Source organism: Zerene cesonia, chromosome 18, assembly GCF_012273895.1.
Source record: "Zerene cesonia ecotype Mississippi chromosome 18, Zerene_cesonia_1.1, whole genome shotgun sequence".
In the NCBI taxonomy this organism is placed as follows: Eukaryota; Metazoa; Arthropoda; class Insecta; order Lepidoptera; family Pieridae; genus Zerene; species Zerene cesonia.
In genome coordinates, this window is record NC_052119.1 from 8,231,467 (window position 1) to 8,249,068 (window position 17,602).

A 17,602-nucleotide genomic window follows, 5' to 3' on the forward strand; every position below is an offset into this window, starting at 1 on the left:
TACTAATTACGAGTCTCTATAATGAAATAGTGACTTACACAATAATATTAATTACGTGGATCATGGACGCTCTAAAACAAAGTTACGAACTACGTCTACTTACAATAAATAATAAATTATCTACTAAAAATAGAACAAATGTTAAAACTTCTTTTCTAGTTTCTAAGTTGACTAGATTTTATAAAATTCTATATAACAGAAAGTCTAAACTTAATGTAATAAAAATTGTTCAAAAACATTTAAATTCCGTTCCAACACTTTTTACGGAAAATCTGTACAATCTCTCTCATGATGTCATATTTCAGTAACTTTGTTTTGTCGGGCTTAGTAGAAGTTTGAGAATGCTTTAAAACCAAAGGCTTGGAAATTTTTGAGCATTTTATACATCTTTTTGTGCTACCTTTTAATCATATTGGTACGGAATATAAATAATAAAGTATATTATTATCAATAGCAAAGTTTATAAGAGAGATGTTTACAAATAACTCTTATTGTTAGAAGAGTTATTTCGAAATAATTTGTTAATTAATTAGAATTCCATTTAATCAATACATTTTTTCGGTTCGTCTTTAAAACAAATCATTTTTAACAACCTCTTTTATTAGCTTGACCTGTATTTTTGTGTACAGAAACAGACAAACGGACAGATTTAATTCAAACTTTGTACATTCAACAAGCATTGGTGACAATATACTAATTTTATGATTTTATCTTACCCTGATTAGGATCGCTAAGAAATTGTATAACTCTATATTAGAGCAAGTGAAGCAATTTAGGTTATACTGTCATTAAAGCGCATTTTTAGCTTTAAGTTATTACTTAAAAAAAATTAAACTGCAAGTATGTATTTATAATGCAATGTATAATACAATATGGTCGTAGGCAAAAGTTTAAAAATTCATCACCAATATAGAAATCTCCCATTTAAGTAAATTTCAGTGTAAAACCATAGTAAATAAATAAGTGAAGTCCCGTGTCCCCTAGTGGGGTATGGGGAAGATGATGTACATCTGTTTCACTGAACGATTTTTCTTTAGGGACTAGTAGGTGATCAGCCTTCTGTGTCCTGCCAGACCGAGACATGTTTTTTTGTGCGTCCCCACCGGGAATTGAACCCAGGACCCCTCGGTTCTACGCTCAGGCGTTAACCACTGTACCAAGGAGGCGGTCATAAATAAATAAATAAAATTATTCAATCTGGCTTAAAGTCTAGGTTACATAAATATCGTTAGCACTCACTCCTTTGCTATTTCGCCAGGCACTATGGCAGAAGGTAAAAATTACATTCATTAATTTAACGGTACCGTACAGCCAAGTGCGATTGGCAGCCATCAAGTATCGAATATTAAAATGGAACTTTATTCTAGTAAAATACATACAGTATATAATATACAACTTAAACTTTGTGTTAGTTGACGGATAATTGAAAATATTCTCCATAGACACTTTAAAATAAAGATACATAAATTGTAATCTGAAAATAATAAATATCAATTAAATATTTTCTAATCTCTTTAACATTAATCAAACAGAGTGATAATGTAAAATTAAACGAAAGGCGAGCGCAAAAGATACTCAAGTAGAAAGGGTGATAAATAATATAAACACAACGCTTTGGGCTCAAAAAAAGCTTGAAATATAAATTTACGGTACTGTACTGATAGCCTGTTAGGTTAACATTTATGTGCTTTTAAATTTCACTCGATAATTAACGAGTGTATTATCATTTACAACGCATTTTAATCAAATTTGTATAAGTAGGAATAAAGTAGAATAATCCGAAAAAGAAAAATAAATATAGAGTATTGGTATTATTTTGAATGTATCCGCTAGTCTTAATAACAATTGACGTATTCCAAACGATTCGTGGTTCTCTAATTGAATAATTAAATCTAATGAAAATGTTATAAAATCAACGATCAATTAAACAACATGTACATACAAAATTAAATCATCCGCAAAGTAACTCCTCGTTTCGTATATATAATACATAAACGAGTTGGGCCGCAGCGGTGGCCTCATTTGCTACACAAGAACAATTTAATTGCCCGAATTAATAGGTAACACTAATTCAGTTGGCCCAACTGTTAGTTATCTTGCTAAGCAAATTATACTGGGGTCTGAAGATAATGAGCGCCATTGTTAACAACTATAGCAAAAATATTGGTCATTTAATTTATAACTTCACTACGAGAACGTACATTTAAATCTATATATTTATGTTTCATGAAAGACTATTTACAGTCAATGCTAGAATTTTCTAATGCAGTAGCTTTGAAGCATTTTAATATATTGCGATGGCGTGACCACTTAAGGCTCGTATAATAAATATGGCTTATTATGTGATTTATTTTCATTGCAACACAGTGAAGGATAAAAAAACGTTCTCTATACAATACACTATTAATGTATTTGTTGCTACTTTACTTTTACGATCCAAAATACCAACGAATTTCACTTAATGATGACATATTTGAACAAGTACTCGTTCAAAAATTTCACTAATATAATAAAATATTGGTATTATGGTAGCATGGTCGGTGTTTCACTTTGAAATGAAAGAAACTGTCTTGTAATGAAGAACAAACGATATATCGAATATTATTTTATTATTTAATCGGCATACAGTCCTTCATACAGCGAGCGAGGCATGTGTTCGGCGAGGATTGACTTGAGTTTTTCCCGCGGAGAGACGGGTGTATAGCGAGAGAGAGGGAACGTGCGCGTCACACCGTCGCTGAGCGCGCGCGTCACTGCCGTGAGGTCGGCGTCCTGGGAGATATCAAAAAATTTAACAAACAGAATTATCTGGTGATGAGAGCTTCAGCATACTTTTCGATTGATGATTTAACTGCAGTAATGTTGGACTGAAATGTATGCTATGAAGAATAGTACTATTATGGTTATAAAAATGAAAAGATAGATTTTACAGACAAATACACTTTTTACGCAGTAATTTTAAGTACAGATAAACACATACAGCATACTCTTTATGAGGTATTGAAAAACCAAGAGTAACTTAAATTTACCTATTTTGTATCAATTAACAACCCTGTCACCTTTGATAGTCTTATTGGTAAGTTAGAAATTAGAGCAAAGGTCAATATTTAAGACCAGGTTAAATTTTTGAACTATAAATACAGATAACATAATACTATACTAGCTATAACTAAATAGTCATGAATAAAAAGGTCGGTATTATAAGAACATGAAATGCACAATAATAAAAGTTTTTAGAAAATATGAGGCTAGTGAATGGAAATATGAGGATGAGATAATTCTATGAGAAGTATAGTAACGGATTTGTATCAGCATTTTTTATAATAAGAGGAGGAATATACAGAAACATATATGCATTCATTAGAAAATGTTAGTGCGGAGGGAGTCTTAACTCATAACTAGCAATGAGCAAATTTAACAAAAGCATTATCAGAGAAGAGTTATGAAGTTAGCGTTCAGTATTATGGCTGTTGTTTAGTAAATATTTATCAATGAAACTATGAACTGCAATGCTGTGTCTGTACTCTATGAAGAACATAATTTTTCATAGTTATCGTGATAAAATATAACTACTTTTCTGCTGTTCAAAAACAGTAAATAAACAATATATTTAATCCGCATGAGCACTATATACATTATTTTAAATAATAACGCTTTTAAAATCATCTTTATAATAAAAACAACGGAATACTCAAAATCATTAATTACTGTTTCACTGTTACTGTCATCTGTCTTTAACATAGTTTAAGTTTATTTGTGTGTGTGTATATTCACAAATAGTTTGTTTGAAATAAACATCTCGCTTGTTTTGATTTGCGTCTTTGCGCATTCATTATTATTATCCAATATTACTGTACCAAAATATAACGTTAAATGATTAAACGATTTAACCTTCCATATATATGTATTATGGAAGGTTTAAACGTTTAATCATACATAGCATAGAGTGCAATACGTGATAATACTAATTGATACAGAGCTAGAATCTTGGCATTAACCAGCTAGATATAGTACGTACTAGATATTAATCTGATTGAAAGCGAATTCGAATACAGACTGAACTCTAAACAGCTCTGCTGAATGTGCTGGAAACATTCTATACTTCAGTATTAATATTGTAGTGTTAGAATTTCTACGTTTGATGATAAATCTGCGATGAAAAGCAATTTTCCGCTTCACAAGATCAAAGCTTTAATTACTATGCTACTGTAATATGTTTGATCATTAGTGCTTTAGCAAAAGAGAATTCCTTTAAAGTCAAGCTGTTATATGGATCTTTAGATTGCAAGTATGCTTAGGGAATACGTAAAGAGTTTTACAGAACCTTCCACAAATGCAAATTATGTAGCGTGCTGAAATACTTTTATCCCTCTTCTTTTCGTAGAACAACAGAAAGTCCGTATGTGAATAAAAATTGTACTGTCTTATACATGAGTACACACCCTATAAAAATGCGTAATTATATCTCGCATTTAGCCTTTTTCATCAGGCCATACATACGGCGTTAGTATCTAGTTTCACGTAAATGAAACACGACTGAAAAGCTTGCTCTGTTGTATGTTTTGCACAACTGTAACTTCCGACAAGTCACTTCGTATAGAATGTAGTTCTTCATAACCTGACAACAAAAGCCGTGTAGAGAAATGTACATGCAATACGTTACGTAACCAAAAAACTAAGACACGACTGCATTTGCCTCGCGTAGCTTAGATCTAGTTCACCGAAATTATTAAGACGGACAATGAGTTTACACATTTTAAACGAAACTCGTTTATATTATATTATGTAGTGTAGAATTAATAAAGTCATATAGAAATAATAAATACGCTTGTGAAAATTGAAATAATTTTGTAACTGGATATTGCAATTATAAACGCTTTAATGAAACGTAAATAGTGAGTTATTAATTAGGTTAGTTTTCTGTTTGATCGTAATGGAATGCATAATTAAGCGGTTATTGGCAAAGCGTCACTAGTGGTTTCCAAAATATAGCTAGCTCACTGGGTCTAACCAGGTTATTTAGTGTTCTAGAACTAAATTCCATTTCATTTCCTTCTCAGATATCAGAAAATTTACTATAGTATTTAAATATTGTCTACGGCGTATTTGGTGACAGAAGTAACTAGTTATTTAATTTATAACTAGGTTTTTCGCCCGCGGCATCGCTCGCGTAGTGAAGGCCAAAATAGACAATCTCGAGATTTTACACGATCACGTTATTCCCGTAGGATTTCCGGAATAAAACGTATTCTATAGCTATATGATTACGTAGTTTAGGCGTGAAGAAAAAACAGAAAGACAGAATTAATTTTGCTAATTTTAATGTATATTTTATACTATTATACGTACTAGGGATTAACTTCAAATAACCTTCTTTAAATGAAAATCAGGGCAAAGAAAATCCAAGATGTAAAATTTTACAGCAACTTAAATGCAAAAAATGATGAACGCTGTAAATTCTCGCTTTTATTAAAAGTCAGATTAATTGATTGCTGGGACTGTTTTTATGCTGGTGCAGTGGAAAAGAAATCCTCCTCGCTGTCACTGATTTGAATGCAGCTTTCTTGTTATTAAAAATACTAAAGATTAAAATATTTATTGCGTTTTATTTAAACACAAATCACGAGGCAACAATAAAGAATAGATGTACTCATTTAGCTGGAATTAATCTGTTTCTATGAACGATGATTCGTTTTAAATATAATTTTTAAACTTTACTTCAAAACAATTTAAGTTGTATGAAGAGGCGAGTTCTTAGAACCCAGCCAAAAGTTTTTTCAATTAATAACAATGTAATCGAGCGCTTTTATAAAACTTGTAACTTTAATATTTAATACTGCTGTATTAATATAATAATATGCGAAATTAATATTTTGCATTTAATATCACGCATAATCAATTATATAGTCTATGCAAGCTTTGAGAATTTACTATAATTATTTTTAATAAAAGACTAATCCGCCAAAAATCGCAACAAAAGCTTGTCAGATCTAGACCAAATTTTAATGGAATCACACGTGAGGCATCAGCGTTCAATCATCAAAATCCGTTCACCTAGTCGAAAGTTCTGTCGTCAGTCGTCACAAACGAAAAAATACTGTCAAATTGAAACCTCCTCTCTTTTTGTACTTTGAAGAACATAATATAATAAATAAACGAATAATCTATAATAATCTATTTCAGAACACTTATATCTATGAAACAAGCATTGCATCATTGAAAATTTACAACTGTTTTTAATTAAATCACAACAATGATTTACTTGTGCACTACAGCGTGCTACAACCGAGCGTTGTGGTCTAAGCGCTCATAGATCAAAATTTAATTTCCGTAGTTACTAACTGTAGCCTAGTTTACGGCGCTCAACGTCTTAGTTGTGTCTCGAGAATCCTCCACGCGAGCACCAAGTGGGTGTGATGTAGCCCTTTCAGTCGTTTCCACATGTCGCTTTGTTTTTGAACTGCTATTCTCACTTCTATTTTAGGTCATCTATGTGACAATCTGCCTATTGATGTTCGTTCTTTATAACTATATCATTGAGGGCTCTAAGAATAGCGTCTTTTATACCTTAATTGTTTTATACTTTATGCTATATATATCTAACAGTATGAGCTGCATTATCCGCAAACGAACATGCGCAATTTTCTGATATACAAAAATGTCTAATGTTTTTGATGTAGAACTAAGTTCTCAATATAGAATAAGGTCAATTTAAATTTTCTAAAAGATTATTTCCATTCATCAAACGCGGTACGGAAATGTATATCGACATGTGAATACCTTTTTCAATATCATGTTTTATACGTACATGTGTGAGTTTCAAATTTTGCTAATTTTGGCAAAGCTTACTTAAAATTCAAAGTCCACTTTTCATTAGATGACATAGAAGTGCAGTTTTGCATGAATTTACCGACGTAACATGTTTTTTGCGGAACAATTTATTTCAAGGGTTAACTCATAGTCGGGTTGCTTGGTAAATTTGCATTGGGATTTTGGACATTTTAAATTGGTTTTATTTTACCTCTGTAAATCTACAAATTTAGTAGATTAGTTATTATTAAAGGATCATATTTCTCAAAGGAATCAATGGAGAACGCACATAGTTTTCCAGCACTCTTCAACATAAACTTTTCTTATTTGTACGATTTCTGTACTCGTCCTTTAGCTCTTAAAGAAGTTTATTAAAAAAGTAAAAGTAGATTGCTCAATTTCAATTCGATTAAAGCTGAGCTGTGGATTAAGTCTAAATTCATATTATATAATATGTATATTTTGTACAGAATTTCTTTAATATGATTTATATTTATAAACTTACCGAGAAGTGCTAATTTTCGAAATCACAGCAAATAATGTATTTATTTTAATTAAACATTTAAACATTAATAAGCCGCATCTAGATATTAGTACATTTCTTTCTCACGTCTCCCTTGATCGCCGAAGGTTTAGAATTTTACCTTTCATACCTTTGCAAGTTCCTCATATTGCATTCCTTTACTTCTCAAGATATCGCGCATTAATGCCAGACATTTCGGAACTCTATGGAATGCTTAAGTACCTACGAAAAGTAGGTACATGTGCGAATGAGAGTTATTTCTGGATATAGACAATTAGGGATAACAATACGCGTGGGAGAATTACGGGAAACAACAGTGGTTAAATGAGAAAAAGATATGGGATGTTTTCGTTATACGCATATTTATTTTTTGTTTTTATTTGTGTAAACTGACTAGCGTGAATAGATATTGAATTTAGATGAGATGTAAGAGTTATGAGATAAGTATAGCAGCTTTTATTATAAAATTGGCTGTGGACTCACCAAATTATGAGGTAATAGATACAGATTCCACCAGTGGAATAACCATATGCATATGAATGAAATGAATGAAATAAAAAAAATATCTTTATTGTACGCATTAAACATTGTAATTATGACCAAACAGGATATTAGATGCAAATGCTTTATTGCTCAATAGCAATATCTTCCAAGCAACCCATGCCAAGCAGAAGTAAGAAAATTATAAATTTAGGAAGAGAGTGTACACAATAAGAAAAATATATATATATAAAAAATGGGTGTTTAATGAATGAAATAATTATCAAACTGTTCATCAAAGGCTGATTATTTGTTTCTAAGCACTCACCGCATTCTTCGTATATTTCTCAAGACTGCGCAGCGCCTGTTCGAAGTAGTCCTCTCCATACGCGCCCTTCTGTTCGTCGCTGAGACGCTTCCACATGTCGCGCGCTTGTTCCAGAAGCTTCTCTTCGTTGAGCCACGCGCTGCCCGTCGTGTATTCGCCGGCTGCCACCACCACCTGTAGTGGAAAGTAAACGGAAACAATTAATGTCCTTTCTAATTCTTATTTTTTTTATTATCTGAAGTGTAAAATCTATAACACATATTTTTTTAAATACCTTATTTGAATTACTCTTTAATTTTCTTCATAAATAATTAAGCGTTATTTCTTTTTAAAGTGAAGTTATATTTCATTAAGAACAAACATAATAAACGGGCAGACAGGTACCACCTGATATTTTTATTTCAATTGACCTTCAATCATCATTCAATTGATCAATCTTGACAAGTTGCTAGAAAGAGATTAGTATTCATCCCTTACCTTTTATGTGTTACCATGTGAACTGTGAAGTTGTCTAAAGAGGCAATACTCAAGAGTCTATATTTTATTTTTTGTAATCTTAAGTACGAGAATTTAGATAGAGATTGTGTTTTATTCGTCAATTTATTGTATAGTATGATAAAAAGTATTCATTTATTTAACAACTTTATTGTGCTTTTGTAGCTAAAAGAGTGATGAAATGACGATTCTTTTATTGTTCTCATATAAACAAATAACGAATTAATCCATTAAATCCAAGTTTTTATTAAAGTTTAAATTACATGTAAGAGTAATGCTTAAGACTTTGTTTGGGACACAAATTAGAATTCCAGACAGCTTCTGATGTCAGCTGAAACGCTTTGATGTTCTGAATAATACCTAAGTTTAAGGGCATCAAAGTATAAAGAATTTTCTTAGTCACAATATTTATAACATCCTTTTATCCGTTTGACGTACTCATATAAAATAGATTATATTTTCCAAAGCAATCAAATGTGTTTTAAATTTTGAATACAAACATGTAATTAATGTTACACACGAATATCATTTACGGTATATTTTATACAGAAATAACAACTTCAAAGCGTATTAATTAATTCTGTGAATAATTTGATCATTTTATACGTTTCTGCTCCAAGCGATCCACACCTCCGTGAAATAAAATTCAGACATTTACATTGAAATTCTCAAAAAGGAAACAGAATTATAATGAGTATTAATAAAATTTACGAAAAACAAAGTGTAACATTTTTGACCTTAATGCGGCATTTAAACACGCGTTAAATAGGTATCTTCGTTTCTATGCAAATTTCTCTTATAATGCACGTCACAAATTCAAACTCAAACATTTATTCATTAAACTAGACTTTTATAGAAGCGCTTTAGAATCGTCAAAATACGTTATAATATTTACCTGCGGTTCACAAAGCGAATGTTCTCATAACGGTTTTTATATATAATATTTGAGACGAGAACATGCTTGTCATGATCAAAATAAATGATAAGAGTGAAGCTTATAGAGCTTATTATTATATCACAATAAAATATGTTACAAAGAACTTTGTTAAGTCCAAAACATGGCCATTATGTAACCAGGCTTCTTCAAGGATACTTAACTTTAAAATAAAGGATGGATTTTACCAAGACAAGAAATATTTTAAAGAGCATATAATTAATTTATTATTTAAATAGAATCAACTTCAGGTAACCCACTTAGAAATCAGATTTTAAAAATTGGCTAATAAAACAATTCAGTGTTTGTTATCTGCTTTTAGAAGTAGGTCTAGGGAAAATTACAATAAAATACATCTAGTTAGATGTATTTTAAGCACCAGCCCATTTTTGTTTTAACAAAGTACGTGCGAGCATATAGGTACGGGTTGGCAGATGTTGCGCGCACTGAACATTTATTTGTTAATCCAATTTCTCCCTAATTTTGTTTTCTTGCACCAATTCGTATCTTGACAAAATTTTAACATCTAATTATTGATATTGCTTGTTTCGAGGCCTCAACCTTTAAAATTATCGAAACTCTGAACCGCAAGGTACCGATTTATTGTGCAATATTTAAAATTTCTGTTCTCTAAAGAAAGAAATTCACTGCTAAAAGAATTAATTTTTAATAATTCAACCATTCTCAAAATGAGGGCGCTCTAAATATAAGTCGTGAATATGATACCAAGTAGGGACATTAAACTTTTAATATGCCTCTCATTAGAACTAGACTTAACCTAGTTACAAGATAATGAAGTCGGATCGAGCGTTATAATGTTACATATTTATTACAAAATTAAGTAGCTATTCGTCTTTCATCACTGTAATAATGAAAGCAACTAATTAGAAAGATTTTTTGGTGTTATTTTGAAAGTTAACAATGAATACGGTACTAACGCAGTAAATATCAAAAGTTTTATCAAAGAGAAATATGATTTGTTCCATATATCAAGTAAAGTTTAAAATTTCGTTTTGTACTTCCATCGGACGAACAGTAATGAAATTGCTAAAGCTCGGTCACTCGTAGATATGCCTTAGATTGCCTCTCCCATTTCTCATAAAAGCACAAGAGTCAATCCATGATTTATGCCTCGTTGGCAATTTATTTATTCGGCGCATATTTCTATGGATTTATGTTGCGTGCATTTTTCTAGAGAATTGCATTATATGTACATAAAAGAACATTCAATAAAGCGATCGAAATTATTAATGAATTCATAAAACACAGCAAAATTGATTTAGACATTTATTAACCAAAATTTAAATCGGTAATATTTAACAATTATATAACTTGTTATTTATATGTTTATATTTAGAGACGTGAAAAATAATGCATAAAAAGAATCTAATATAACGAGTCAAAAGAATATCAATGAATCGTTTGAATGGACGACGTACCTCAATCTTAACTGAAATAGTATGGACTTAGCAAATAAGAGATAAATAGGTAATCGTAGCTGTATATTAATTCTAATGAAAACGAACCATAATGAAAAGGAACGAGCTATTCAAGGGAACGTAATTTACGAAGTTTTCTTATCGAATTTGTATCATTAATTGAGTCTGAACTTGGTTCGCGGCATAAATTTGGTTTTGGTGCAAGACTCTCATTGCTTCCATCTAACATTCTTCTCGATAGTGCTTTTAACGAGGTTAACCTATTTCGTGTGCGACCCACAAATTTTGAACTTAACTAAACGTATTTGCAATATAAGTGTAAAGTCTTAATTATTGAAGTTTATAAGTGATGTCCGCATTAAATACACTAAGGGATTATGGGCTGTAAATACGTAATTTGGTACTACCTTGTAAATAATATCATTATGTAGGATTTTGAAGCTTCACGTTGTATTAAAGTTATTTTTCAGAAAATATGAAGTAATTTTTCCGTTGATCCCTACAGAACTTACATCTCCATCAATCATTCGCTAGGCGGGTATAAAAAATTGACCCTCACGATTTCGTAATATTTTCGAACTCAAACTTAAACATTAATTTATTAAATTTGACTTCTTATAGAAGCATTTTTAAATCGTCATTGCATGGTTTTAACATTTACCACCATTTCGGAAAGCCGTTTCTACAGAGAAGAGCCAGTAAGAAAATTTGTAGTTCTTCTTTTAAAATAATCATAATTTTACATTTTAATTCTACACATGTAATATGTACAAGACGATGTTGCCAAAAAACTGTCCTGTGGTTCTTAAGCGGCAACATTCAGTGGATTTCCGTCTTCCACATTTTTATTTATGCTATAGTACTGGCGCTCAAATAGTTTTTGAATTTAGCACTACTAAACTGTTTAATACTATGAGGAATTCGAATGTAAAAGCGTATATATCGCGAACAAATCACAGGCGGAAAATATTGTAGACATGCTAGATATGCTATTACTACATATAATAACTATTAAATAATCTGTGGCAATACTTACAACATCAACACCGCGCGGTTTTAGCTCCCTCCGCAAGCACGCCGCCATAGCGTCGAGCGCGGCCAGAGACGCTGCGTGCACGCCGCGCACGGGCGCCGCCACGTGCGTGAGGATCGACGACGCGAGCACCACGCGGCCCCGCGCCCGCCGCACTAGCGGCAGCATCACTTGCACCAGCCGAGCGGGGCCTGGACACAATAGTTATGCGATAAAACTACGACAACTTTCTTGGTACAGCGGCTTACACGTACAAAAACCTGAGTTCTATTACCGGTGGAGTCTAACAAAAAATGGCTGATGTCAAAGGGCTGATCATCTTCTTGTGAATAGATCAATGATACAGACATGTAAAAACCCATAAAAGGGGACACTTCTAAATTAAAACATTACCGGACTTAAATACTTCATTTATTTAACACGTAATTTTGAGATTACAAAGTGCCGATATGATGAAAAGCATTTTGATTGTCATTACAGTGACTTTATTTTTATCGTGTAGGTGTTAATAAATGCTTCAAAATAATTTTACTTTCCTGTAATGCAGATTGCAAATGCATGCATGTCAAATGTTTAGATGCATTTTTATACGAAGCTGAAGAGTTTGTTTGTTTGAACGCGCTAAACTCAAAAACTACTGGATCGATAGTATATGTACGTTATTCCTAAATTCTATAGGCGATATATATATTACGAGACAAGCTGGGAAGAACCACTGGAATAATTAATAAAAAGAAGTTACAAGGCTGGAATCTAAAACATTTTATGCATTCATTTTTGTCAATATCCTTCCTCATTCTCCCTAAAATATAGAATATAGAGTTATTAAGCATGACATAAAATTATATCAAGTTCCTGGAAACATAAATATATTACATAGTTGAGACAAAGAGTAATGAGACTTCTAATTCTTGCAAATGTTTTAAAGGAAACGTCAAGATTTCATAATTGTAGATACAGAGAACATTGTTAAATGTAAACTCGGAACATATCTCATTACATAATATTGAACGTAATTAAAGCCCACACGAAATTTAATATGTATAGATTCATGTTCCGCATATATCGAGGGTATTAGATGTATGAAAATATACAATTAAAAATCTGTTACGTAGTTTTAAAGATTTAAGCATACATTGGGACGGACAGAGAAAGCGATTTTATTTTATACTACGTAGTGATAATGTGATATCAATGAACTTCATTTAATCGTAAGTAACATTAAAGATGGTTATGTCAGAAAACTAGAAGTATGAATATGAACTAAGGAAATATGTATTTATGAAAATATTATCCTACTAATGTTATAAATGCGAAAGGTTGTAAGTATGTGTGTGCGTTTGTTGCTCTTTCACGCAAAAACTACTCAACCGATTGCAATGAAATTTGGTACGTAGATAGCTGGACAACTGAAATAACATATAGGCAACTTTTTATTCCGATATTCCTACGGGATACGGACTTACGCGAGTGAAACCGCGGGTCGCAGCTAGTTTAATAATAATTGGAAATACAGCTATGGCAATAATATGATATGTTTAACGTTGTTTATCATCACTACACCAAATGATATAGGTACGTCATACGAGTTACGTAAGCAGAAATTTTTAATTTCCAACTACCAAACTTTTAGGCTTCAGGCTCGCGGCTTATTAAAAAGTTAGCCCGGATCTGAATTAACACGTTTAATTAACTTAAATTCATGATGTAGTATAGATTTTAGTTTTAATACATTTTTTATCATAATGACAATATAATAGTGGAGCGAACTATATCTATATGGAAAATTTGGAAATATCTGAATTGATGTGCTTCAATTTCAAACATACATTACTAGCTGACCCGGTAAACGCTGTTCTGCCTTACTCTTATCATTTAGGGGTGAAAAAAAGATGTTGGTAGATTCTCAGACAAAATTTCATGAGAATCAATCCAGTCGTTTTGGAGTATGGTAACTAACATTGTGACGCGATAATTTTATAAACTTAGAGAAGATAGTATTTATTTGTTAGATCAGTTTGAAAGTCTTATATCTTTTGGGATAAGATCGTCATATCCGTCGTGCAGAACGGTTTTGACATGATTCACACTTTTTAGCATACAAAAGATAACGACCAAAAATAGCTGCAATAAGGCTCAAAAATCTCAACTTCAAAGAAAATTGTGGTCATTGCGGCTTAGACGCGATAAAAGGGTAAATGTAGACGACATTTCAATGCGATAAAAGTAAGAAAGGATTTAAAGGATTTAGTACAAAAGGATAAGAGTAGGATTTCTGTATTTCCAAGTATTAAATTATTAATTTATCTTCTACAAGAAATACGTACAGATCTTTCAAAAAATTCGCATAATATTGCATATTTAAAAAGCCGTAATAATATTCAGCCAGCCAAATATTTCGTTTCGGCAAAATGCCAAATGCCGTCTATTCATTTCAAAACTATGCTAAATTGAGAATGTGGGTATAAAAATTTCAATATTGGTTTATATGAAATATAGACAAATCGATGAAAATAATATGGGATACGTGTCACGTGTATTCTTTTGTAGGCGTGAGTTTATCCTTTACAAGTGGTTACAGAACTTATTAAGAGTAAACCCCCAACAAATAATTATAAATCATAAAGTAACTTAAAAAGTACGCGAGTTACGCTGCGGGCAAAATCTAGTATTTATAATATACTAAATCAAAGTCTACACGGCCTTTATCTCTTTGAAGAAGAAAATTAGGAATCATTATAACAGCGTTTTCACATAGATTGGGTTATGCTCGGATCGCATTAATCTTACCCGCACTTAGATACTCGACGCTAAATGCGTGGAAAACTATATATTCTGAATGTATGTAAGGACAATGCGGGTATAAAATCTTTTGCCCTGTGTCCATATTAAGCATCCCATAAATCGTTTTATCTGTTTCAACTTACACTTTTAGTTATGTTCTTTCATGATATTATAATTAACTAGCTGTAGCCCGCGTTCACATTCACGTACCTTTTCTATTTTCAATATGTGTGTGAATTCAAACCATAATATTCATGTTTACCAAAATTTTGTATATCACTATCAGTTTTTTCGTTTGATAGAATATCAAACATCCAAACATCCCCAGCCCCACATATTCTCACGATCACAAATATTACGATTACAGGAAGTTAGATGAAATAACTTTAATTCTTATATTAAAATGTTTTCCATTAACCATTAATTATACAATTAACTACTGAAACTAGCGAATTGTGTCGATCATGAGACACATTAAAGATCAGCTATCAGCTTGCAACTATCATCATTCCCGTCAAATAATTTTATTTTATTTTATTTCACAAGTACATACTGAGGTGATATAAAAAGTTGAGCGCCACAGCGTTATCGGCATAAAACTCTTATAGTAATTAAGCCAGCAGGTTAACAGGAGTTTAAATATATTCCTGACCCGGTTGAAAAAACGTTGCTTTCATTCAACTTCCTGGAAATTCTTGAAACAACAAACTGTGAAGTTTTTACAAAAGTACGAACTATTTTTTCCAGTACATAATTGTTATGCGTGCTGAATATTTTATACTCAATTTTACTGCCTAGGAAAATTTTTCTAACCATAAAAAAATTCTTATTGCATAATAGTTTGTTATTTATGCACAACAGACAACTTTTTTAATATTTATATGCTTATTTTTAGAAACTATACTTATTACTATAAGAATCCTTTCATAGATTATTGTTCTATTTATATATATGTGTAAAAATGTCTCTATTCTATGACTGAATTCCCAAGGTAATTAGCATAAATTCCATTGCGTTGTATTAGCTTTTACAGTGATTATGTTTAATTAGGTTCGCAATTTGCGAGCGAATACATCGCGGTATAAACGCAACCATAAAAATTAATTCTGTTTGGAGAAACATTTTAAACAGCCTAATTAGTAAAAATATTTGTTTGACTCAGTGCAATTGCTTGTGCGCTCAAACTTTCCTGCTTGCTGTTGTCATATTTAGTTGTTGACTTTCCTTGAAATATTTTTTTATGTCATACTGTATTTATACATATATTTCTTAACAGATTTAGAATTGTACTAAAAACGAGCATGTACATGGTACAGATAGGTGTAACTTTGTAATATTCAAAATTTTGTTTTGAATTTTTAAACTGAAAATTGAAATTTTAAAAACGATTTTTTATATTCCCAAGATTTTACTCGAACTAGTTTCAAAATACATTATGATATTACACGTAAATCAAACAGACGAAGATAGAAGTTTCGAAATTCTCAACTAATTGCCTACAAGCATAGTTCTATTCCCTAACATTGTTTTGCACGCAAGTGTATATTCTGCCTTATTATCTCTACGAAGTTCCATAGTTCAATGGAGCGACAGGCTTACTAGCGTTTGACGAAGATGGATTAGTTATACACCATTAATTGTTGTGTAACACATTCTCTATAGGAGGAAATTATAATTTCAGTCATACGTAATCTTGCATAGGCAATTAATTCGCCTACGTGGTCTCTACTTAGATAATAAGCGTGTAAGAATTATACCTATTTCATATCAAAACCAAACAAGGATTAATATAAGTTTTGCATATTAATTTATTTGTGTGTTGCGTTAATCTTAGAAAAAAATCAACTGATTCATGTGCATGTATGTGCAGTTTCTAATCATAATATTTTGTATTCACCTTTAAACCAAACCTTTAATCTTACGATAAAAGGTTTATTTTATTTATTGAAAAATCAATATCTGCAATTTTATTACTAACCTGGCAGACATTATTCTACGAGTGACTTATCATCTCTCATCACTTAGGGGTATAAAAGTTAGAAATTAGTTTATCAGGTAGTATCGTCAGTGCTACTATATTATAGGTTAATTATTCAATTATTCCACTGTTTAAATTAATTAATTAATTAATTTTAATTTATTGTTACTTGAATAACGAATTTATACATTAGAACCAATGTATGAGATTTCATACATTACGATTTCATACATAAAAAAAAATTAAATGTTTCTCTAATAAATCAATAAATTAAAATGAAAAATAGTAACAGTCATTCGTAATGTAAGCGAATGACCATTACGACTTGCCGCTACATTAATTGAAGAAACGTAAGGAGGTTGGAATTTCAGTAGGTAATGGGTTACTGGATATTTCTAGAAGTAAAAGTTGACGATAGAACAAGGTAAGGTTTTGTGTGACGGAGCGCAGTTATCGTATAGTATAGTAATACTACTATATTTATATTGCTAGTATAATCACGATCATATCATAAATGTGAAAGTTTGTTTAGTTTGATGTTTGTCCGTCAATCACGCTGAAACTGCTGAACGGATTTAATGAAATTTGGTATACAGACAGGGTATGAGCTGACTTGGGTGTTAGAATAATTAAACGCTCCCTTGGGATAAAACAGGAATCTTGATATCCGGGCGGAGCCGGGACGAGCGACTAGTATTATATAAATAGAGGCTTATCGTATAGACTACAGGCCCATATAGAAAAAAATACGGGTCATTTGAACCACCAGGTGACCTATCTAGAACGATATAAGGGCAT

At 31.5% G+C, this 17,602-nt stretch overlaps 1 protein-coding gene across 1 annotated transcript in view; it reads right to left on the reverse strand.

Moving 5' to 3' along the window:
* Window positions 1–2,556: 2,556 nt before the first annotated feature.
* Window positions 2,557–17,602, reverse strand: part of LOC119833839 (D-beta-hydroxybutyrate dehydrogenase, mitochondrial) — a 46,512-nt gene continuing 31,466 nt past the window's right edge. Inside the window, exons 6-8 of the mRNA XM_038358039.1 lie at window positions 12,046–12,233; window positions 8,142–8,315; window positions 2,557–2,772 (exon numbers count right to left, since the gene is read on the reverse strand). Coding sequence (XP_038213967.1) covers window positions 2,614–2,772; window positions 8,142–8,315; window positions 12,046–12,233 — 521 coding nt within the window. The 3' untranslated portion in view covers window positions 2,557–2,613. The remainder of the gene's footprint in view (window positions 2,773–8,141; window positions 8,316–12,045; window positions 12,234–17,602) is intronic.